Here is a 24,543-nt window from a genome sequence, read left to right on the forward strand (position 1 = left end):
TTATGAAACAGTATTTTTAAAGTAATTATTAGCATCAGTTCCAGTTTGGTCAAACAGAAAGTATTTGCACACACTACATGAACGTCTCTAAAGAAGAGATTAATCTGTCTCAGGGAGTGTTTCTACACATGGATTATAATGTGCTGTTTACTCTGAGGAAGAAAGATCAGATCCAGCCTCCTTTATCAACACTACAGATGTTCTGGAAGATAGATCTGGGATGTATTTCTCAAGCACCACTGATTTAACTTTCGCCTCCCAGAACTTCTGGACCACTGTCTCAATGGTGTTATTAAAAGCCGGAAGACTTTTATTCCTCCTTGAGCCCCAAAAGGTTTACCCACAGATGCCACTCAATGGCAACTATTGCAGGAAGAGAGCGGCCGATGGCTCAGGACTTCAGGAGGTCTGTGGAGCGCCGGAGCTCCAGGACTGCATCTGGAGACACTCCCTCGCCTTGATGAGGTCCTTCATTTAGTCGGCTTGCAACATCGCCTTGGTGTGCAACAGGAATCGCCTCCAGCCGGCCCACTGCCACGCATGCCTGGCAAGGAATCACTCCTCTAATCTATCTAGAGGAGACTCCTCTTTTCCACCGGCCATGGCAAGGGTCATCATGTCCAACTCCTGGAGAGAGGGAGGAGACAGGCTTACTTAAAACACCATCTCAACTCTCCTCAGAGATAGACCGGGCCAACAACATGCTCTCTGCCGGATCGGACGGGCCTGCCGATGCTTCTGGTTTGGGCATGAGGAGCTAACGGCTGAGTTTTGATAAAGGCAGAGATCCGACTCAAACTCCTCCGCCAGCTCCACCTGTGAGCCTTATAAACAAAGCAGTGGGACTGGACCGCTATGTGCAAATGCTTTGCTCCCATCCCTCTTAAAGAGAGCTAGGCGGGAGCGGAGCTTCTTCACTGTGAATCGATCGCACTGAGTACAGCCAGACCCTCGAGAGTTAACCCAGCGTGCTTTGCTCCAAAACAGATCACACATCATCAGGTGTAGTGGAGCATTTCCATGACGTGATGCACTTTTTAACCCAACTAGCCATCTGTGTGACACTTTTACAGACAAGAGGCTTTCTGAAGACAAAAGAGCTGATGATGTTTTACAGCCTATCAGGGCACCTGTGATGTCATCTGACTGCTGTAGCCAATCAGAAATCTAATTTCTTCTTCCTTGCACTGCTCGCCTAACAGACATTTCTTGCTGGATGAAGGACCTTCAACTAAACCTTGCTGAGACAGAACTGCTCATGGTGTCGGCCAACCCAACACTTCACACAGCTCATGAAGGAGAATTAACATATTCGTAACAAACATCTCAGGAAAGGAGACTTATTAAACACAACTGCAGAGGTTTATTAAGAAAATTATAGCAATCATTCAAAATGAAAAAAGATGCTAAAAACAGGAATGAACAGACAAGATCCAAGAATCCTCAAATCAGCTCCATCACACAGAACAGAGAGAGATTATACAGTCTGAGTCTGTCCATTACTGTATTAATATTATATTTAAAGCAGTTTACATATGAAGCGCAAGAGAATGACTTTCAACACTGTAGGAAAATATATCCATAAAATCCATATCAATGAAAATAAATCTGGCTTTTTATATGTAAAAAAACACATTTTAATCTAAACTTGATTATGTCACTATAAGTGCTCAGAGTTTTTTCTCTGTTTTCTGAGAAGAAGAAACTAAAACAATGAACAATCCTCTGTAAGTTTCTGCTATTGTAAATATTGCTGCAGATTGGCTCTAAACTCATCAGTATTTTATTCTAATATTGTCGGCATCTCTATTTCCTCTGGGTGCTTCGAGTCCTTCCTCCCTGCAAAATAAAAGCATTGACTGACCTCTCGTATGTGTTTTTATCATGATTGCAGATTGTTCCAGATCAGATGAGTGTGAATCATCAGATTGTGTGCGGCTCAAAACTCACCAGCTCTTCTTGCACAGATGATCTGAAGAAGAATCACAGTAGGAGCAGCAAACACTGCGATCTCAACAATACTCACAATCACTGCAGGAAACATGAGAGGAAGAAGAGAAACTGTACATGACTGAAGTCAAGGGTATTCAACTATCAACAGTTATTGATGAAGCATTTACAGACTGACTGATAGTTTAATGTTATAAAGCTGTCAGTATAAATGAACGTGTCGTACCTCTGTATAATGATCCAGCAGTCACACTGACTTCAGTTTCTGATGCTGTATCAGCTGGATCTGTGGATCACGTCTGTTAGTTCAGTTCAACACATAATGCCACATATACACAACATCATCATCACATAATACTGGAGCTTCACATCACAGAAATGATGAATATGTGCACGAGTCTGTCATCTATTATCTTCTTACTTCACTCTCAAGCTGTCAGGAGGAGAATGGCAGTAGTTGAGAAGAGACTGTACTGTATTACTGTATTACTGTGTTACTGTATAACCTATTCCTGGTTTATATGAGAGTGAAACACAGTTGAGCTTCTGCAAATAAACCTTCAGCTTGAATGAAGGACATAAGCCTTATAATTCCTAAAGCCGACCTCCTACATGGGTCATACTAGGCTTTAATACACTCGTCTGATTTATGCAATATATCATGTATGACCCATGTAGGAGGCCAATATTGGGAATTATAAGGATTGTTATGCAGTTTATGACTTTGACCACTAATATTTTACAACTCCAAAACGTATGAAGCCATCAGAAAGAGTAGAGCCAATCTGTGGAAGTTTTCACAAATCTGTCAGAAAAGAGTGTTTTCTCACCTGAATACTTGACAGTGAATCTGACTGAGGACTCGAGTTGATCTCTGCGAGTAAGCTGACATCTCCACTCTCTGTTGTCATCTTCATTCAGGAGTGTTGTAGTCAGAGTGATGATACAGTCATCTTGATCTGATGATGATAATATCTGATATCTGGAGTCTGTCTTCAGATCAACACCAGCCTGATTCACCCACAACAGCTCAACTCCCTCATAACTGACCCAAGCATCACAGGAGAGTATATCTGAATACAACTGACAGGAGAGAGTCACAGAGCGGCCTGGCCTGATCTCAGTCTGTGAGGATGATGATGATGATGATGATGATGATGAAGACACTGAAACTGAACACAAGACACAAATCATAGACTCTTCAATCATCATCTGAGTTTAAAGGGAGAATCTGCCCATTTTAAATTGACCACATAATCATAAACTTACCATGAAGAAAATGCAGAAAAACACGTGCAGCAGGTCCTTGTTCTCCATTCATATATTGTCTGCATCTGTAATATCCATAATCTTCTACTGTGACATTCTTGATGTTCAGAGAGCAGTCAGACTCCAGACTCAGTCTCTCATGTCTCTCTGTGTCGTTCTTCTTGATCCCTCCAGTAATCAGTTTAACTTCTGCTGAATCTCTGAAGCTCTTATAGTAGATCCATGTAGTTGATTTGCAGTCAGAAAGAGCTTCATTACAGGACAGAGAGACATTTTCAACAGAACTGATGAACACATGATCAAACACTCCACTGGTTCCTGAAACACAATTAAAAAGCAGAAGATTCAATTACAGTCTTTTATTTCTCATTTAATGCAAACAACACACTCTCCAGAATAAACTATTAGTCTTTATCAGAGAGCTGTTCAAATCACTGACACACTCTTAATATGAAGATAATTCTTCATCATCAGATGTTTGAGTGACACTATGTCCAGTATCAGGAATAATACAGTATGATCTGTGTGTATCAATACACAACTCTGAGATCACAACGTGAATGTGTGCAAGAATAAACTGAGCATGTTCAAATGAACTCTTTCCAGACTAATTCCACTAAATGTCTTTAGAGAAAATACAGATTTCTTTACCTGTGAGAAGTGAAGAGAGAATGATCAGTCCCAGCAGACACAGATCACACTTATCAGCCATTTTCTGTTTCTGTCAGTCTTCCTCTTCATTATATATAGTTACAGCTCCTCCTTTAAACATCATCAGCTCCTCCTGTGGTTATTAACTTCCTCTCATCTGACCAACCGAGTGTTTAAATCCATTGCTATATAGTGACACTATACCAGTGTAACTTTGTCCTCTCTGTAGATTGGGCTCATATAGACTCTGAACTGTGTACTTTAACACTGAGGATTTTGCCCTGTGGTTTTGAATGGTCTTGACTCTGAGTGACACTCAACTTTCCTCTACAAACCCAAGATCTAAACCCTGTCTGTGAAACCAGGCCATACTGTGCTAGCAATGTGAGCATATTATTACTGTAAACCCATTTAATTTGAGTCCACTAAAAAACAATATTTCACACAAAATATATATAGAGAGCTGCGGCATCATTCAGACACACAGACATCACTAGTTACATTCAACATAAAGCTTGTAATAAATGTTGGAATACATTTTTCTGATAAATCGTCTTCTTCTGAAAATGCTTCTCCTGAAAACTGAATATGAAAACCCCAGAAATTGAACATGTTAAAGACTGGTTGAATGCATTGAGTGTAACAGATGATGATGAAACAGAAAACAGAAATGTAAATGTGACAGACAAAGTTGAGATTGTTATGGACGATCTTGTAGTTGAACTCCTCCAGAGGATCCACGCAAAGAGAGCTCGCAAGACGGAGAAGAAGGAGAGAAAGACACTGGCGAAGGTCTTCCACCAAGACTCAACCCCCTCGAGATAAACTGATTCATCGTGCACAGCAGTTAATAAAGATTATCAGACAAGCTGAAAGATCAAATAAGAAAATAATAGACATTGCATACAGTTTTATGGTTGAAAATGAAATAAAATGTTCAAATGAAGATGTGTTGAATTTGCAGGGCGAGCTCAACCTAAAGCCTAGTTTGAGCTTGGCCTGCGAACTTTAGGGTCATAGGAAGAGAGTGTATGTGTGTAGCTATAGTTACATGACGTTTAAGGGTGTTAAAACCACATGTGTTTTTGAAGAGGACTTGGAGCATCTCTTGCTTCACAGATAGAAAAGGTGAGAAGCTGAAGAGGGTCAAAGGGAACAGGGGAACTTTCCATATAGAGCTTTTGGTGTGTGTGCTGCATAAAACAAGGGTGATAAGATCTGTAGATGACCTGAATATGTGCTTTCACAAGCTTATGTTAATGAAAGTCCCAAGCTTTACCTTATAAGGGAATTTACTGTACTAAGGCCTTCTTGCAAGAATAAAGTACTTCAAAGACAAGTGGGTTTGCTTTTCACTGCAGTCTCGCCACTAAACAGATCATTTCCACAACAAGCGGGACAGCACCAACATGTGTGTTAGATGGTTTAAAAAGGCTTGATACATAAACATATACAGACACATAAACACATAAATAAATAAATGAGTTCTTGGAAGTTTTGTTGTTTCATAATCTTGTAAGTGGGCAGTGCTTTTGTTGAACAGAGTTCTTTAGACTGGATAAAAGAGGGTGAGAAGGTCATATGTGCTTATTACAGTAATAACAGCTTTTTACCACCTATAGTTACGTTTTAAAGTCAAGCGCCCTCTAGCGCTGCTGTTAATAATGACAAGTGTAGTGTGTACTATTGTTCTATTTTGTAGAAATACTATTTGATGTGCTTTTTTCAAAAAAGCCATATTGAAAAGTAAAGATCAAAATAATTAAACTCTTATCAAATTAAATTATTAATTTATTTAAAATACTTTAAATTATAAATAAATCTTTTGAAACAAAGTAAAAAAAAAAAAAGCTGAAAATGTTTTAAAAGCATTGCAGATGATAAAACCATGATTTATATCAAATCAAATCATATTTTATGTATAAAGCAAATTAAATTGAAAATGAAAATAAAAATGAAGACAAGAAACGTAGTAGAATTACACAGAATTGATAGCACAAGAGAAAAGATGAGTTTTAAGCACAGATTTAAGTTCAGCTAGTGTAGACGCAGTTCTAGCATATAGTGGGAGGTTATTCCACAACTGAGGGCCCAGCCACTGCAAAAGCTCCATCACCTCTGCATCGTAAGCCAGATCGAGGGACAGACAGAAGATGTTGATCTCTTGACCTTAGTGACCTATACAGAGAGAGCAATTAGTGATTAATTCATTTTCAAGTTGATGAAGACATGCATCTAATCTCTCAAATGCTTGGCTATCTTTGTGTTTTATGGGTATGTAGATTTGGATGTCATCCGCGTAGCAGTGGTAAGACACACCAAATCTACTCATGATAGTTCCCAGGGGTAACATACTGTATACAGAGAGAACAGTAGAGGTGCCAGAACCGATCCCTGGGGCACACCACAGGTGAGGTGGGTCGCTGAGGATGTTTGAGTGCCAGTCGAGATAAAAGGATCTTATGATCAACGAAATCAAATGCTGAGTTCAGATCTAGTAGCACTAGGGCTACAGTGTCCCCAGCATCAGTAGTCATGAGAATATCATTGAGGACTTTTAGAAGAGCAGACTCAGTGCTGTGAAGGGGTTTGTAGCCAGACTGAAAGATGTCAGAGTTAGAGTGAATAAGCTAATAATTCTGCAGCTGTATCAAAACAGATTTTCGAGAATTTTAGATATGAATGGGAGGTTGGATATAAGTCTATAATTCTCATATACAGCAGGATCAAGTGAGGGCTTCTTAAGAATGGGAGTCACAGTGGCGACTTTAAAACAGTTGACAATTGTTGATAATGTTCAGAATGTCAGATCCAACAGTATCGATGACCAGTTTCATGTGAAGAGTCGGAAGCTCTGCGAAGTGAACACAGGTTGTGATGATTCACATTCGTGCGTCGGAGCCATGGAGAGATCCGTCGAGTCAGCCAGAAGAGTGAAGAGGGGATAATCGACCGCATCCACCGACGATTTTGATCCGCGGCCTTTCGAAAAAGCCGATAATGCCGGATTGAATCCAAAAGAGGTGGAGATCGACACCGAGGTGAAGCCCAGTGCCCAGGCTGACTTCAACCGAACCGCAACGCTCTCCGTTTTCCACGTCTCCGCCGGCGTCTCCTGCATGGAAGTTCACAGACACGCCAGCATAGGTGGCCGGGTGAGTAAAACTCATAGTTGTTTAGATCGGGATAAGTTCCGAGAAGCTTTGGCATGGCATGATAAATATCTAAAAGTTGTTGCCGATCATAAGCGATCAACGAGTGACAACGTAGAAGCAGCAAAGTCAATAAAAACATAACAAGTACGCAATGGGTAGACGGCAAGCCGCACACACCGGTGCCATCTTCAACCTTCGTGATTTATATATTTAGATAATGGTAATGTTGTTAACAATACCACCATTTGACCATGTGCTGTTCTTGTGGCGCTGAATAGTGAAATGCGATGAACCAAGAGGAAGATGAAGAAAGATAAGAAGAAGGGAGACGTGGCCAGGCGTTTTCCTGACAGTCGTAGCTAAGCTGTGAATTTTAAGTATGTTTTTTTTTTATATATATTTATAAGTAGTCGTGTTGATTGTTTGCAATTCATGTGGAACTAAGTAAGTGCATCTTGACGTTTTGGTTACAAATCAGCTGTGAATGCCATCTCTCTTTCTCTATCTCTCTTTCTTTTTCTCGTTTATCTCTTTCCTTGTATTTCTTTGTGCTTTTACTTTATCATTTTATTATTTCTCTTTAAAAAACATCTACAAATTGCATCAGAGTTATTAAAACAATTTAATGAATGTCTGGAAGCGGCAAACACCATGGCTGATGAGTTGGAAAAAATTTAGTTTTTCATCATGGCATTTACCTAAATTCAAAGAAAATGGCTCTGCACATGCCTCCCCCAAATATATCATTTAGTGTTTAGATTTAGACTAAAAAGAAAAGAAAGAAAGGGAACTGAAGTCTCCAATGTTTAGAGACCAGCATGAGAACATCCTAGCCCAACGTGTTTGGAAGAATCGATCTGGTCAGTAAAATATAGTCATACTAGGGGTGGTTAATCTCGTTAAATATCATTTGGGGCGGCAGTGGCTCAGTGGTTCATGTAGATTGTCTACAAACTGGAAGGTTGGTGGTTCAATCCCCGGTTCCACCTGACCAAGTGCCGAGGTGTCCATGAGCAAGACACCTAACCCCAGCTGCTCCCGACGAGCTGGATGGCGCCTTGCATGGCTGACACCGCCGTCGGTGTGTGAATGGGTGAATGTGAGGCTATATGTACAGCGCTTTGGTGGCCATAGGCGCTATATATATATGTGAAAGCGCTATATAAATGCAGTCCATTTACCATTTAATCTGTCTGATTTCCCGATTCGATTCGATTACGATTATTAAAGTCCCCAGTCGATTTTCGATTATTAACGATTCTCGATTAGTGATTATTGATTTTCCATTTCACAACAGTAAACGAAAATACAGTACAGTATATAAGCTGAAGCTACAGTAATTTGTTCAAAAATGTTCATTTTGTCTTCTTAATGATTAAATTGGACAATTTTCTTCTAGAAAGACAAGGTGTTCAGGTGGAGGAAGACTGCAGGTTGCATGTCAAGGTAAAGAAAAAGTTTTTTCTCCACCTGAACACCTTGTCTTTTAAGACAAGATATGGATATGGTCTTATCCAGATTGCTCTTTTTCAGGAGGGGCTTGACAACTGCAGTTTTCAGGGAGTTTGGAAAACTCCCAGAGAGAAGTGAAGCATTTACCACTTCTAGAAGATCTGCTTCTAAACTGTTAAACACACTTTTGAAAAATGATGTGGGAAGTGTTTCAAGTGCGCAGGTTGATGTTTTAAGGTGCTGTACGGTTTCTTCCAAAATTTTGCCATCAATTTCTTTGAAGTCAGACATAGTAACTACTTTCTCAGGTGTTTTGATCTGTCTGACCCCAGAGCAACTCAAGGATGTGCTGATCACCTTTCTGATATTATTGATTTTCTCATTGCACTTGTTCTCTGAGAGCATTTCACTGGGAATCTGGCTTGGGGGGTTTGTCAGTCTCTCTACAGTAGCAAAAAGAGTGCGTGTGTTGTTTAAATTACTGTTTATAATATTTGAGAAGAAAGTCTGTCTAGCTTTGCCTAGTTCCATATTGAAAGCATGAAGGCTGTCTTTGTAGATGTTATAATGGACTACAAGTTTTGTCTTCCGCCACATGCGCTCTGCTTTTCTGCATTGTCTTTTCATAATTTGCACTGCTGTTGAGTTTCTCCAAGGTGCTTTTTGTCTGCCACTCTTCTTCCTGACTTTAACAGGAGCAATATCATCAATTACACTTTTAACTTTTGAGTTAAAAGAATCAAGGAGAAAATCAACAGAGTCAGCAGATATGCTTGGTGTTAAGGATATAGCCTTCATAAATAGTACACTAGTGTTCTCATTTAAGCATCTCTTCTTGACAGACACAGATCTAGCTTCAGTGGCAGGAGAGATCAATATATCAAAGAAAATACAGAAATGATCAGACAGTGCTACATCCTTAATAACAATCAATGAAATGTTTAGACCCTTACTGATAAGTAAATCTAGAGTGTGTCCACGATTGTGTGTGGGTCCATGTACATGCTGAGTCAGATCAAAAGTTTTTAAAACACTTTTGATTTCTTTTGCCATATTGTTCTCTGCACTATCTATGTGAATGTTAAAATCTCCAGCAATGGCAAAACAGTCAAACTCTGAGGTAATTGTTGATAACAGTTCTGTAAAGTCCTCAGCGAAGGCTGGAGAGTATTTTGGAGGCCTGTAAATAATGAAAAGTAAAATGCGTGGAGCACCTTTTAACACAATACCCAGATATTCGAAAGACAAGTAATTCCCAAATGATATTTGCTTACATTGATAGATATCTTTAAAAAGAGCAGCTAGACCCCCACCTCTCTTAACAGCTCTGCAGACACTCATAAAAGTAAAGTTAGGAGGGGCTGCTTCATTGAGGATTGTTGCACTGCAGCTGTCTTCTAGCCAGGTTTCATTTAGAAGCATAAAGTCCAGGTTGTTTGTGGTTATTAAGTCATTGACTAGAAGTGATTTATTTTTAAGTGAGCGGATGTTAAAGAGTGCTAACTTAACAGACTTACTTTTCCCCACAGCAATATTAGTTTGACGTGTAATAGGCACCAGATTAGTTAGGTTTGCTGTACGGCTATTGAAGGCCTTAGACTTTCTATCTTGTAATAGAACAGCAATAGAGAAAGATACAGGCACACTGGGTTCCCGCTTGTTCTGTAAACATTTGAGAAAGTTACTGTTATCAGAGCGGGGACCCAAAACACATCACTGAGAGCTGGAATCAGTTGTTTTTGGTTCACCTCGAGCAGATGGAGGAGGGTGTGGGCCCTGGCATTGTGGCAGAGGCCGAAGAGCTCTCACAGGAGGAGGGGGAGGGCGAGCTGGGCCCGCAGGCTTTGGTGGTAATGGTGCCTGTCTTTTTTTGGTTGGTATCTGGGGGCTTGCAGCAAAAGAGTGGGATAGTCTGGTTCCAGCATGCACCAGTTCTTCCAAAGTTAAAGTCACTCTAACCCTGAGCTACTGTGTCTGCTGTTTTTTTCTTACACCAACTTGTTCTAATTTTTAGCAGATAGGATAACAGAAGGCTCTGCATTACCCATGAGCCTCCGCATTACCCATGAGCCTCTACATTACCCATGAGCCTCCGCATTTCCCATGAGCCTCCGCATTTCCCATGAGCCTCCGCATTTCCCATGAGCCTCCGCATTACCCATGAACCTCCGCATTACCCATGAGCCTCTACATTACCCAAAAGCCTCTACATTACCCATGAGCCTCAGTGAATTATTAAAATACACAGTCAACAAACATCACATGGTGTCAGAGGAAAACCATGGAGCAGTTGAAGCCTCCTAACTCCATATGTTCACCAGAGCACAGGGACCGAACCAAACCATTGATGCATACGCGACTCACTTGAAAAATAAGGCGAAAGACTGTGAATGTGGACGATCTGTGGTCTGTGGTGTTAACAATGACACCTTGAGCACTAGGCTTCTCAGGGAAACGGGTTTGAACCTAGCAAAGGCAGTGGATATCAGTCGTGCCAATGAAATAACACAAAGCCATATTATGAAAGTGCTGCATGAAGAAGTAGAAGAGGCTGTGAACAAAATCACAAAGACAAAGTCCAGTGTCAGACAGGCGAATGTCAAGCACACAGGGAAAGAGAAGGAAGAGTGCACGAGGTGTGGTGACGGACATGAGCCAAGGAAGTGTCCGGCTTATGGCAAAATGTGTAATGAGCGCTCGCGGAGGAACCATTTTAGCCGCATGTGCAAAACACCACAACACAAAGGCAAACCTAGAAGATTGTAGAAAAAAGTCCATGAGATTGAACAACAAGAAGATGCTGAATTGTTTATACGTACCATCGAAACTGAACTGAAATGGCTGACACAAATGAATACAGTCTCTACCATGGAAAGTGAAAAAAAGAAATGGAGTCAAGAATTCAGAATAAACAACTGCATACTTACCTTTAAGCTAGACACAGGAGCAGAGAGGAACGTGTTGTCCTTTAAAGACTTGGAGAAAACCTCTAACAAGAAAACACCTCTGAAGAAGTCAAACTGCACGTTAGTTACATATTCTGGCCACACGATGGAGACAAAGGGTAAAGTAAGGCTTAAATGTGGTTACAAAGACAATGGCCCTCATTTATCAAAAGTGCGTACACCAAATTTCCAGCGTACACCTGGCGTACACCCAAAACCACGGTGACTTTGAGATTTATCAATATGGACGTTGGCGTATGGCACGCTCAAATCCCACGCCAGCTCAGGAGGTGGTGTACGCACGTTTTGAGTGCGGGAATGCGCAGAAAAACAATTCCTAACTCCACAAAACGCACTGACAAACTAAAAGATATAATATACTATAACCCACTGTAAAAAAAAACAACAACATAGTAATTATAAACTTCAGTGTTTATTTTTGTGCAACATGGACTTCAATGTTTAATTTGTGTGAATTTACCAAATCATTTGATTTGTAGGCATACGTATTCCTTAAGTTGCGAGCCTGTGCGCTTTACCTGACGTTTCAAGCCTTGTTTATACTTTCGCCTGGCTTCGCAGACTGCGAGCGCACCTCCCCAAACGGACGAGGCGTTTATACTCCGCGCGCTCGCCGTTGTACTATTCTTTGAAACGATGGTTAGGCCAGGGTTAGGCCCGGAAGGTTTGCACGGACTGGGTTTAGTAATGAAAGGCTTTCAATGACCAAAAAAATAATTCAGACTGACAAAATAATAAAAATGTAATTCTTCTTATTTTAAATAATAATAATAATAATAATACAAATAATTATAATAACGACATTCTTCTTCTTAATAACAATAAGCGTCATTAATAATAAAAATCTAGAAATCAATTTTGTTTCTTTCCACTTCCCTGGTTTCGCTTTCTCTTTCTCAAAGAAGTTTCTCTTCTTTGCCGTCTTCCGTGTGTCCATGGCGTAAAATGAGGGCGTGGTGGAAGCGGAGACTTGAATATATAGGGGCGTGTTATTCTAATGACGATCGATTTCAGCCGCGGCATTTATCAAGGGCAGGTATTGCGTACACCAGAATTTCAAAGGTACGCACAGCTTCATAAATCAGGCGATGAGAAGAGTGTACGCATAATCTTACGCCAATATATACGCCCGTTTCTACGCAAGATTGATAAATGAGGGCCAATGAGTTTGAGCTAGAACTCCACATTGTAGAAGAGGATTCACCAGCAATCCTAGGAAGAGAAGCGTGCTCAAATCTCGGACTGATTAAAAGACTACAAAGCAGAGAACAAAGACCAAACTGACATTCTGAGTGAATGCCAAGATGTGTTTACTGGTTTAGGATGTGTACCAGGACTGCCCCTCATACAGCTCAACCCAGATGTTGCTCCTGGGAAATCCTGGAAAACTTGAAAAACACAATGTATGCAGTTCTGTCCTACCCAATCAGAAAACTCCTTTTCTCACAACTCCTTTTCCTCAAAACCCGGCCTTGCAAAAACAAAGCCAAAACAATCATCAGTAACTCATTCAAATAAACAGTTTCTAATGACAAAATGTCTGTTTCAATATTTTTTTTATAAAATCCTGAAATGTTTTCCTCAAAAAACTTAATTTCTTTTCCACTGAAGAAAGAAAGACATGAACATCTTGGATGGCATTGGGGTGAGTAAATTATCAGGACATTTTCATTTCTGATGTGAACTAATCCTTTAAGTAATGGGGGAATGTAGTGTTTGTGTATTAGTCAGGAGATGGCGCTGTAGTCCACATGTTGTCACCTATAAAAGGTGTAGAGTAAGAGTTGAAGTGTGTTGTACATGCTGACCATTATGTAACATCTGGCACTGTTGGATTGCTTTAGGATTTTAATAAATCTTTAAGAACTGAGAACTTTCTTGGCCTCATGCTTACCAGGATTTAAACATTACAACATCAGCAATTGCTGGTATACTGGAAATCTCTGAACACATCTAGTGTGTGTAATCAGAAATGTCCTGTATCTGATCATCTCTGTGCATCTCAAGTGTATGGACGTGTACAGGGTTTTCACACACCTTAAGTTTCACTGAGATGTCCAATGTCCAATTAAAACCGTATTGGGCACAAATGTGGGCAAAATAAATCTGAGTGGTACAAGACTTGGCTACTTTTCCAAAGTTTGCCACCTGAACACACACAAGAAAAATTGACTTGATTCTACAATGTTAAGTGGGTGGAAAAGAAACTCCTTAATCTCGCCTTCGTGGACAGAAATGGTGTGGACCCTAACCCTAATGAATGGGAAAAACTGTAATTCAGAGCATTTAAAAAAAATGTATTTGTCAAAAAAATCAATAGTTCCAAAACAATGCATATCATACATACACACAAATGAAGGGGTGATCCTGTACAACATTCTCAATGTGGCAAACACTCACACTCACACACACACACACTCAATCCACAGTTTTCTTAAGCCCTAACCTGGCCCCAGCCCGACAACGTCTGCAATTTATCAGCCCGAACCCGACCCGAGACCAACATCAATATCACTGTAAGCGCGCTGTCTCTGCTACACGCACACACACACGCACACACACACACGCTACTAAGAGGTACAATTTTATTATAGGCCTCAAACGTAACTTCCACCACCGACAATTATGCCCACAGATATTAATACAGGCTGTCCATTACAGAGAAGCATAAGCATGCAGTAGAGAATATTATATAGCCAAATGTGATCCAGCAGTGAATAAAGATTTACGGCCGACCTTTTTTTGATATTAAGTAACTTTACTGAAGAACAACGTTTCAAAGAACTCTTCGCCAACAGGCTAACGTTAATTAATATAAATATATAATTAATAAAAAACTGAGTCGGCTACATGTACGTTGGTCATCATTCGCTGTTTATTCGCGAGTGTTGTGGAGAAGAACAGCATCCACTGTTGAAGGCTTCAGGCTCATTGTTTGTTGTGGTAATCAAATCAAAACTCTTTCAAAATGCAGCTTTTCCTGAAGCATTGGGAACTTTTAGTAACTCCCCACGCTCCAACTTCTCCCTGATGCTCTGCATGGTCAACCGTCACCTGATGCATTGCACTCGCGTAATCGCATATTGCGTTGCATATTTATAATATTATCAATATAACAATATTTCATACAGTAGACTGCGCTCTGCACGTATATTATGAGCATGATGAAAGGAGAGAAGCTAAACGAGCCGAGTCTGACCCGAGCCCGATCTGTAAAAAATAATAATAAAAAATATCCCAATAAGTGACAAAATAACGCCAACATTTTCCTATTTCCATGTTGTGATGTGTATAGTCACAGTGTGTTCAAATAACAAGGTCACATGAGACACAGCCTCTTCTAACCGTACACACACTGGGAACTATATTCTCAGAAGGCGAAGCACTGCTATTTCTGCGGAGGGATTGAATCAGATATTCAGTGTAGGATTGAAAATAATCCAAGATATCTGAAGATATCAAATAATCCAAGATTTCTGAAACGAACAAAGACATTTGCTTTACTGTTTTCCACCCCTCTTTCTCCCACAAGGACCATTTGTAGTTCATGAAAGCTTTAGCGTAAGTTCTGCCAGGAAGACTCAATCAGCGCGTCATGTATTACCTCACTTCTAACCAATCATGTGCTAACACTCGCAGTATAAAAGATTGGTACTTACATTTTTCTGAGTTCGCAGATGCTGACGCTGCCAATTACCTCCATCCTCCCCACCACCACCAGGATGGTCCCTTCCTTTCCCTCCAGGGGGTCGGCTGCGCCCCCGCCTTCGTCTTCAGGCAGGATATGCAGCTTCCGCTCCCTTCGCATTGCGCGCTAAGGACGGGGCCTACGCCAAAGAACTTTATAAATGTATGCTTGCTGGGCTGTTAACAAATATACGCTTGTTACATCAATTTATCTCCCGAGTCTTTCTGGTAGAACTAAAGGAACAGAGGGGCTGATAGTGATCAAGGCCTGTAGGCCAAGATGTGTGTACTTCGGGGTCGATGAACTGTCACACCTTTAGTGCGGTGGGGGGAGATATAATTATCTGATTGGTCAGTTTGAACGTCTCTCATTTGGGTTAAAGTCACATGGTCAGGAAAGGATAAAACAAGATTGCAACTGTTGCTCTGTCTCTCTTCTTCTCTGGGTCCCTTTCTTGGGTCTCTCTCTCTCTCTCTCTCTCTCTCTGTCTGTCTCTCTCTCTCTCTCTCTCTCTCTCTCTCTCTCTCTCTCTCTTTACCTCCTCTTACTCTCTACACACACTCTGTCTATACACATACTCTCTCTCTCTCTCTCTACACACTCTCTCTCTCTCTCTACACTCTCTCTCTCTCTCTCTCTCTCTCTCTACACTCTCTACACTCTTTACCTCCTCTTTCCTCTTACTATCGACACCTCTTTCTCTCTCTCTACTCTCTCTCTTTACCTCCTCTTTCCTCTTACTCTACACTCTCTCTCTCTCTCTCTCTCTCTGTCTCTCTCTCTCTCTCTACACTCTCTACACTCTCTCTTTACCTCCTCTTTCCTCTTACTCTCTACACACACTCTCTCTCTCTCTCTCTTTACCTCCTCTTTCCTCTTACTCTCTACACACACTCTCTCTCTCTCTCTCTCTCTCTCTCTCTCTCTTTACCTCCTCTTACTCTCTACACACACTCTGTCTATACACATACTCTCTCTCTCTCTCTCTACACTCTCTCTCTCTCTCTCTCTCTCTCTCTCTCTACACTCTCTACACTCTTTACCTCCTCTTTCCTCTTACTATCTACACCTCTTTCTCTCTCTCTACTCTCTCTCTTTACCTCCTCTTTCCTCTTACTCTACACACTCTCTCTCTCTCTCTCTCTCTCTCTCTCTCTCTCTCTCTCTGTCTCTCTCTCTCTCTCTACACTCTCTACACTCTCTCTTTACCTCCTCTTTCCTCTTACTCTCTACACACACTCTCTCTCTCTCTCTCTCTCTCTCTCTCTCTCGTGCGCATGCGTGAGCGTCTGTTGAGTGAGCGTCTGTTGAGTGAGCGAGCGTGGAGAGCGTGTGGTGAGTTTGAATGAGTTTTCTGCCCGCTGTGGCCTTTTTTTCTTAGTTGAATATCGCTATTTTTTGACGTTTAATCTGTATTGAGTAGATAAAACAATATAGTGTTTTTTTTGGCCGTTGATTATCAGTGTATCACCGAGGGCATGGCGGCCCAAGGTGTTGACTCACTTGATTCATTAACACGGCGTCACGGGGTTAAAGTGACGGCCGCAGCAAGTGTGGAAGATTGTGTCTTAGCTATCGGTGAGATTGTTGGACATAAGAGTATTTTAGCAGCGTCAAGAATGAGCAATGCGGTTGTTTGTTTTTTGAACACTGTTGAAAAGGCCAATAATGTTGTAGAAAGAGGAGTTGTAATTCGTGGTCTTTTTACACCTGTGCTTTCTCTTTCAACACCTGCGAGGAAAGTTATTTTGTCTAATATTCCACCTTTTATCAAAGATGAAGCTTTGGTTAAAGAATTGTCACGTTTCGGGAAGCTAGTTGCTCCTGTGAAAAAGATCGCGATCGGGAGTAAATCGGACTTAAGTTAATCAAACATGTGGTGTCTTTTAGGAGATTCACTTATATGATTTTGAGTGAGAACAGAACTGAACTGAATTTAAATCTGAAATTCAGATTTGATGATTTTGACTATACTGTCTATGTATCCACTGACACTACAATGAAGTGTTTTGGATGTGGAAAAACGGGGCATTTGGCTCGTGCTTGTCCCGAAAATACACGTACAAGGCAGGACATGATAGATGAGAGTGTGGTGCAAGATGTGGAAAGTGTTGCTGGAACATCTGTGTCAGTACCTGTGATTTCAGTAAGCCTACCTGTAAACTCAGCAACTGTGAATTCAGCACAGTGTGTCAAAGACACAATTAACAAAGTTGCCTGTGAACAAACAGTTGAAACTGTTGTTAAAACTATGATGGTAGTGAAAGATTCGGATTTGACTGATAAGGGTCAGGCAAAGTCAAATGTAAGCTTGCTTCAAGAAGCTAATGTGATTTTTGAAGAATTGATGGACACACAAAGCAGTTCAACGAATTGTTTATCTGATATAGAGTCTGTATCAGACAGTGTAAATATGTGTGAAGACATAGATCAAGCTGTCTTTAAAACTCCTCTAAAAAGGAGAAACAACGATAAAGAAAGAGTTTCAAAACAAGCAAGAAAAGATCAGAAAAATGATACAGATAATATTGAAAGTGAAAGTGAATTGTCTGATTCTAGTGCTTCAAGTTGTTCACAAAGCGAGTGGATATGTAATGATTACAGTGCTGAAGAAATTAAGAAGTTTTTAAAAGTAACAAAAAATCAGAGAGGAGTACAGGTTGCTGATTTTTTCCCAGACCTGAAACGGTTTGCAGAAAGTACTAAGAATCTGATGAGTGAAGGTTCCTTTCTGGATAAAGAAGTATATCGACTGAAAAAATTTGTTACAAAAATCCAAAACCAGCTGAATAATGATGATAAAGTGGCATAGATCCACTTTATGGATTTTTTTTCTTTACACATGGCAGATATCCGTATAGCATCTTTAAATGTGAACGGAGCCAGAGATGATGTAAAGAGAATGCAAGTGCATGAAACAATAAGGCAGAAACAACTTGATGTTCTTTTTTTACAAGAAACACACAGTGATGATAGAAATGCTACAGACTGGATAAAAGAATGGAATGGTCATATATTTCTAAGTCATAAAACTTCACGTAGTGGAGGAGTTGCCATCATGTTTGCAAAGAAGTTTACTCCATGCTCTTTTAAGATAGAAGAAATAGTGAAGGGGAGACTTTTAAAAATTCAAGCTTTTTTTGAAAAATATGTTTTGGTTTTTATTTGTGTGTATGCTCCCACTTTTCCAATAGAGAGAGTTGCTTTTTTAGATATTCTATGCTCAACTTTAGATAAATGTAATAGCGAAGAGTATTTATTTCTTGGTGGTGATTTTAATTGTGTTGAACAAAATATTGATCGCAATCATATAGAGCCACATATGCCTTCTCGTAAGCGGCTTTGTGAAATAATAGAAAGAAACGATCTATGTGATGTCTGGAGAAGCATAAACGGAGATTTACGGCAATATACATGGGCTCATGCACACGAAAATCTATTGTCTTTAGCAAGACTAGATAGATTTTACAGTTTTAAACACCATCACAGTGTTTTTAAGAGCTGTATAATAAATCCGGTTGGTTTTTCAGACCACAGTTTAGTTATTTGCAGTGTTTTCTTCAATTCTGTCTCACCAAGGAGTGCGTATTGGCATTTTAACACTGCTTTGATAAATGATGCCTTTTTTAAAGAGACTTTTGATTTTTTTTGGAAAAATTTTAAAAATGAAAAAGTTTCTTTTTCTTCTCTGCAGAGTTGGTGGGATTTTGGCAAGACTCAAATCAAGGTTTTTTGTCAACAGTATACTCAAAATATCACAAAGGAGACCGCTAAGTCAATAAGAGTTTTAGAAGCTGAAATTCTTAATCTTCAAGATATGGCACAATTAAGTGAAAATCAAGCGTATGTCGATTCTCTTTTTTTAAAGAAAACTGCTTTATCTGACCTACAAGAGATGAAGGCACAGGGGGCGCTGGTCAGATCGCGTTTTAAAACCATAGAACAGATGGATGTACCATCGAAATATTTCTTTGGTTTAGAAAAAAAGAATGGCCAGAAACGTTTTATTCATTCATTACTTTCTGAGTCTGGATCTTTGTTGTCAGACTCTAAGGAAATAAGAGAAAGAGCAGTTCGTTTTTATGAAAAACTTTACAAGTCTGAATATAAAGAAGATAAAGACTTAGAGAAGGCTTTTTTTGGACAATTACCAAAAATGTCAAAAAAAGCAAATATAGCACTTTCAAAGCCTATTGGCCTGGAAGAATTGTTTAAAGCTCTTCAAAGTATGGACAATGGTAAAGTTCCTGGATTAGATGGAATCCCGATTGAGTTTTACAAAAGTTTTTGGTCTGTTATAGGAGAAGATTTGTTATTAGTTCTTAATGACAGTTTAACAAAAGGACGATTGCCAATAAGTTGTAGAAGAGCGGTCTTGACCCTTTTGCCTAAGAAAGGTAATTTAAGTGATATAAAAAATTGGAGACCCGTGTCCTTATTGTGTTGTGATTATAAACTGTTATCTAAAGTACTAGCTACCCGTTTGGGTGAGTTTTTAGATGAAGTCATTCATCCTGACCAGTCATATTGTGTGCCTGGTAGGTCAATTTTTGACAACATTCATTTAATCAGAGATTTGTTTGATGTAACTAAAATGTTTGGTCTTGACATAGGCTTGATTTCCTTAGATCAAGAAAAAGCGTTTGATCGCGTCGAACACAACTATTTGTGGAAGACGCTTCAGGCTTTTGGTTTTAACTCAGATTTTTTATCTTATGTTAAAATCCTATATTGTGATATTGAGAGTATTCTGAAGATTAATGGTGGCTTATGTGCTCCTTTCAAAGTGGGTCGAGGAGTACGACAAGGCTGTTCACTCTCAGGGTTATTATACACACTTGCAATAGAACCACTTTTAAGTGTTTTAAGGAGAGTTCTAGAAGGAGTGTCTCTACAGAATTGTAAGATTCCTCTGTGTCTGTCTGCATATGCAGATGATGTAGTGGTGATGATTAATAAACAAAGTGATGTTGATGTATTACTTGAGACACTAAAAGATTTTGGATCAATTTCATCTGCAAGAATTAATTGGAATAAAAGTGAGGCAGTTTTGATGGGAGAGTGGGAATGTAGAGCACTACCAAATCTTCCAGGAGGTCTATGCTGGACAAGAGATGGTTTGAGATACTTGGGAGTTTTTTTAGGAAATGAAACAGTATCTCAAAAAAACTGGATCGGAACTGTTGAAAAGCTTAAGAGCCGACTTGAAAAATGGAAATGGCTTGTACCAAATTTATCATACAGAGGACGTACTTTGGTGATTAATAATTTGGTGGCTTCCTCTTTGTGGCACCGGATGGCCTGCATTGACCCACCAGCTTATTTACTTGCAAAGATCCAGTCTGTTTTATTGGACTTTTTTTGGGACAAGTTACACTGGATACCGCACAATATCTTGTATTTAAAAAAAGAAGAAGGGGGTCAAGGACTCATACATGTACAAAGCAGGACTGCAGCCTTTCGGCTACAATTCATACAACGCTTGCTTACCAGCTCAGAGAACATGGCCTGGAAGTCAGTGGCCTGTGTTATACTTCAGTCCGTTGATGAACTCTGTTTAAGCGAAAATTTATTTTTGATGGATCCAAAGAGAATCAGTACAACGGAGCTTCCTGTTTTTTATAGAAATCTGTTTAAAGTTTGGGACCTTTTTAAAGTGAAAAGAACTGAGACAGATTCTCTTTTTTGGTTACTCGAAGAACCCATGATTTATGGTGCTCGTCTGGATATCTCACATGCATGTGGACTATCAAATGGTGCTCTTATTAAATCCAAAATTGTAACACTGGGGCGTTTAATTAATGTGACTGGTCCCTGTTTTAAAAATGTGGAAAATGTGGCTGCCTTATTAGGTATTAAATCAGTTCGAATTGTTGAAAGATTTCTTCAGAATTTGCAGTCTGTATTTACAGTGAAAGAGTTGAACATGCTTGGAAACTGTTTTGCTAAGAAACTTCTGCCTAGCGATAAAGATGCTTTTCCAAAGTGTTTTTTGTCCCCAAATATAGGGGAAAATTCTGGAGTTTTTTTGGAAAATGTATCCGATATGGATTTATATAAAGTTGGGGGAAAAGTTTTTTACAATGCTTGTGTAAAAGTTTTCAACAAAAAAGGGTTGCATGAAAGAGTTGATTCACCTTGGCGCACTATTTTTGAAGTTGATGAAAATGTAAAACCAGAGTGGAGGGCACTTTATAAGCCACCATTAACAAAAAGAATTGGAGACTTACAATGGAGAATTATACATGGTATAATTGCTGTTAATTCTTTTATTTCTATTTTAAATCCAAATGTTAATCAAGAGTGCCCTTTTTGTTCTCAAAGAGAAACAGTTTTTCACATGTTTATGCACTGCTCAAGACTTAAGCCTTTATTTGACTTGTTGAAGGATATTTTCATTCGTTTTGATGAGAATTTTACTGTAACAGTTTTTATTTTTGGTTTTAAATATACCAGAAGAAGACAAGATGAATGCCAATTGATTAATTTTATTGTAGGCAAGGCAAAAATGGCAGTATATGTTAGCAGAAAGAGGAAAATTGAACAAAAAGGTGATTATGATGTTGTGATGATGTTCAGAGCCATGATCAAAGCTAGACTGCTAATTGATTTTTATTTTTATAAAGCTACTAACTGTCTAGAAGCGTTTGAAAAGATATGGTGTCATAGAGGGGCATTGTGTTCTGTTATGGACAGTGAAATTGATTTTTCATATTTTCTATAAACATGATGTGATTTACATTTGAAAGTTTTTAAAATTGTTAAATTTTTTTTTTGTAATAAATGTTTTTTGAAAAATCAAAAAAAATCTCTCTCTGTCTGTCTCTCTCTCTCTCTCTCTCTCTCTCTCTCTCTCTCTCTCTCTTTACCTCCTCTTACTCTCTACACACACTCTGTCTATACACACTCTCTCTCTCTCTCTCTACACACTCACACTCTCTCTCTCTCTCTCTCTCTCTCTCTCTCTCTCTCTCTCTCTCTCTCTCTCTCTCTCTCTCCACACACTCTCTCACTGGTAACATATTTCATATATGCTGGGTACAATTAGTGGTATAAGTTATAATCATCTCATACATCTATTTTGTAACTTTTTTAAGTGTAACCATAACCATATTTTGTCATTAAACCTTTTCAATTACAAATAATGTGCTAACTAGTTTTGATTTGGTATTGACTTTGAAGTGCTTCATATTGCAATACAATATCATCACTCTCTACAGCAACGCTCTCCCACATATTAAGCTATTGTAACTGCGCTTATTTCCGTCGTTGGTATAAGTGGCAGTGGGTGGAATAGACAAGAAATGTGCCGTTTTCTACCATCTTGCTGACAACGTTTCTTTAGTCATTCGGCAGTCTTGCAGACTGAACCCCTGCAGGAAATCCACCCTTACAGGCTATTCTTAGCATTGCTGTTAGTTTCACTTCAAAGAGAGTGTGTTCTCGCTCAGAGTTTCCTCAGCGGCCAGCGGAGAACCTCGAGAATGTTTGTTTAAGTGTTGTATTGAAACCGATATCTGCTGATATAAGTCAAGTCAAGTCAAGTTTATTTATATAGCGCTTTTCACAACATAGGTTGTATCAAAGCAGCTTCACAGTAATAAATTAGAACAATACATCAATGTTTGTTTCTAGTGGAACGTCTACGTTTGGTAATGCTGATCAATAGTATCGTTAATTGATTAATTAAATTAAATATCCCCAAATATCCCCAACTGAGCAAGCCAAAGGCAACAGTGGCAAGGAACCAAAAAACTCCATCAGGTGACCTAATGGAGAAAAAAAAAACCTTGGGAGAACCCGGGCTCAGTCGGGGGCCAGTTCTCCTCTGGCGTTTATGAAGTAGAGACCGGATTTAACTGTAGGATTAAAAGTATTATATGAATGCCTGGCTGAAGAGATGCGTCTTTAATCTAGTTTTAAACTGGGAGAGCGAGTCTGAGCAACGAACAGTATCCGGAAGACTATTCCAGAGTTTTGGTGCTAAATGTGAAAATGCTCTCCCTCCTTTGGTGGATCTGGATATCCTAGGTATGACCAAAAGCCTCGAATTTAGTGACCTTAAAGAGCGCGATGGATTATAGGGCGATAGAAGATCCGTTAAATAGACTGGAGCTAAGCCGTTTAGGGCTTTATAAGTCAGTAGCAATACCTTGTAATTAATACGGGACTTTATAGGTAACCAATGTAGGGATGATAAAATCGGTGTTATATGATCATATTTTCTTGATCTAGTTAGAACTCTAGCGGCGGCATTTTGGACTAACTGTAGCTTGTTTATTGAGGATGCAGGACAACCGGCTAATAACGCATTACAGTAATCTAGTCTCGAGGTCATGAATGCATGAACTAACTTTTCTGCATCAGAAACAGATAGCATATTACGTAGTTTAGCAATGTTTCTAAGGTGGAAAAAGGCTGTTCTTGTAACATATGAAATATGATTTTCAAAAGACAGGTTACAATCGAGTATAACACCCAGGTCTTTTACTGTAGAGGACGAAGTAACAGGACATCCTACTATGTTAAAGTTGTATTGTGAGAGGTTTTGTGGGCGGTTTTTTGAACCGATAAGTATTACCTCTGTCTTGTCTGGATTTAATAAAAGAAAATTATGCGTCATCCAATCTTTTATATCTTTAACACACTCTGTCAATTTGGATAATTTAGCGTTTTCATCTGGCCGTGATGAAATATAGATTTGAGTGTCATCAGCATAACAATGGAAACTAATTCCATGTTTCCTTATAATATTTCCAAGTGGCAGCATATATATTGAGAATAATAGAGGGCCTAACACAGATCCCTGCGGCACTCCATAGTTTACTGGAGTTATGATAGATTTTTCTCCATTTAAATAAACAAAATGGTAGCGGTCAGATAAATACGATCTAAACCAGCTTAATGCTTGTCCTTGAACACCAGTATAATTTTGTAGTCGATCTAAGAGTATTGTATGATCTATAGTATCGAACGCAGCACTAAGATCAAGTAAAACTAATATTGAGATACAGCCTTGGTCAGAAGCTAAAAGTAAATCATTTGTGATTTTAACGAGCGCAGTTTCAGTGCTATGATGCGGCCTGAACCCAGACTGAAACTTTTCATAGGTGTCATTTTCTTGCAAGAAAGAGCCCAGTTGGGCGGACACAACTTTTTCTAGTATTTTAGACATAAAAGGTAGATTTGAAATGGGTCTATAATTTACTAGATTATTCGGATCTAATTGTGGTTTCTTAATGAGAGGTTTTATAACTGCCAGTTTAAATGTTTTTGGAACATAACCTAAAGATAAAGACGAGTTAATAATATTGAGGAGAGGCTCTTCCACTACAGGTAACACTTCTTTCAATAGTTTAGTTGGTATAGGATCTAGTAAACATGTTGTTGTTTTAGATGAAGTAAAAAGTTT

The 24,543-nt window shown here is 39.3% G+C and overlaps 1 protein-coding gene and 2 long non-coding RNA genes across 3 annotated transcripts in view; 1 reads left to right on the forward strand and 2 right to left on the reverse strand.

Annotated features, from left to right (window-relative positions):
• LOC311095233 overlaps positions 1 to 24,543 on the forward strand; it is a 374,729-nt gene that overhangs the window by 185,629 nt on the left and 164,557 nt on the right. The window lies entirely within an intron of this gene.
• LOC311066704 lies at positions 1,346 to 2,239 on the reverse strand. The gene is made up of 3 exons (XR_014603127.1): positions 2,177 to 2,239; positions 1,951 to 2,031; positions 1,346 to 1,839 (listed from the first exon to the last, which is right to left on the reverse strand). It is a non-coding gene; the product is annotated as an uncharacterized lncRNA (long non-coding RNA).
• LOC311097810 (uncharacterized protein) lies at positions 2,437 to 4,312 on the reverse strand (the record flags this gene model as incomplete). Its single annotated transcript, XM_084137675.1, has 4 exons — positions 3,871 to 4,312; positions 3,220 to 3,537; positions 2,781 to 3,122; positions 2,437 to 2,462 (listed from the first exon to the last, which is right to left on the reverse strand). Exons 1-4 carry the CDS (start codon positions 3,929 to 3,931, stop codon positions 2,437 to 2,439), a joined length of 747 nt encoding a protein of 248 aa, XP_083993801.1. The 5' UTR covers positions 3,932 to 4,312.

This window comes from Abramis brama (assembly GCF_963993115.1).
Source record: "Abramis brama genome assembly, chromosome: 1".
Classification (NCBI taxonomy): Eukaryota; Metazoa; Chordata; class Actinopteri; order Cypriniformes; family Leuciscidae; genus Abramis; species Abramis brama.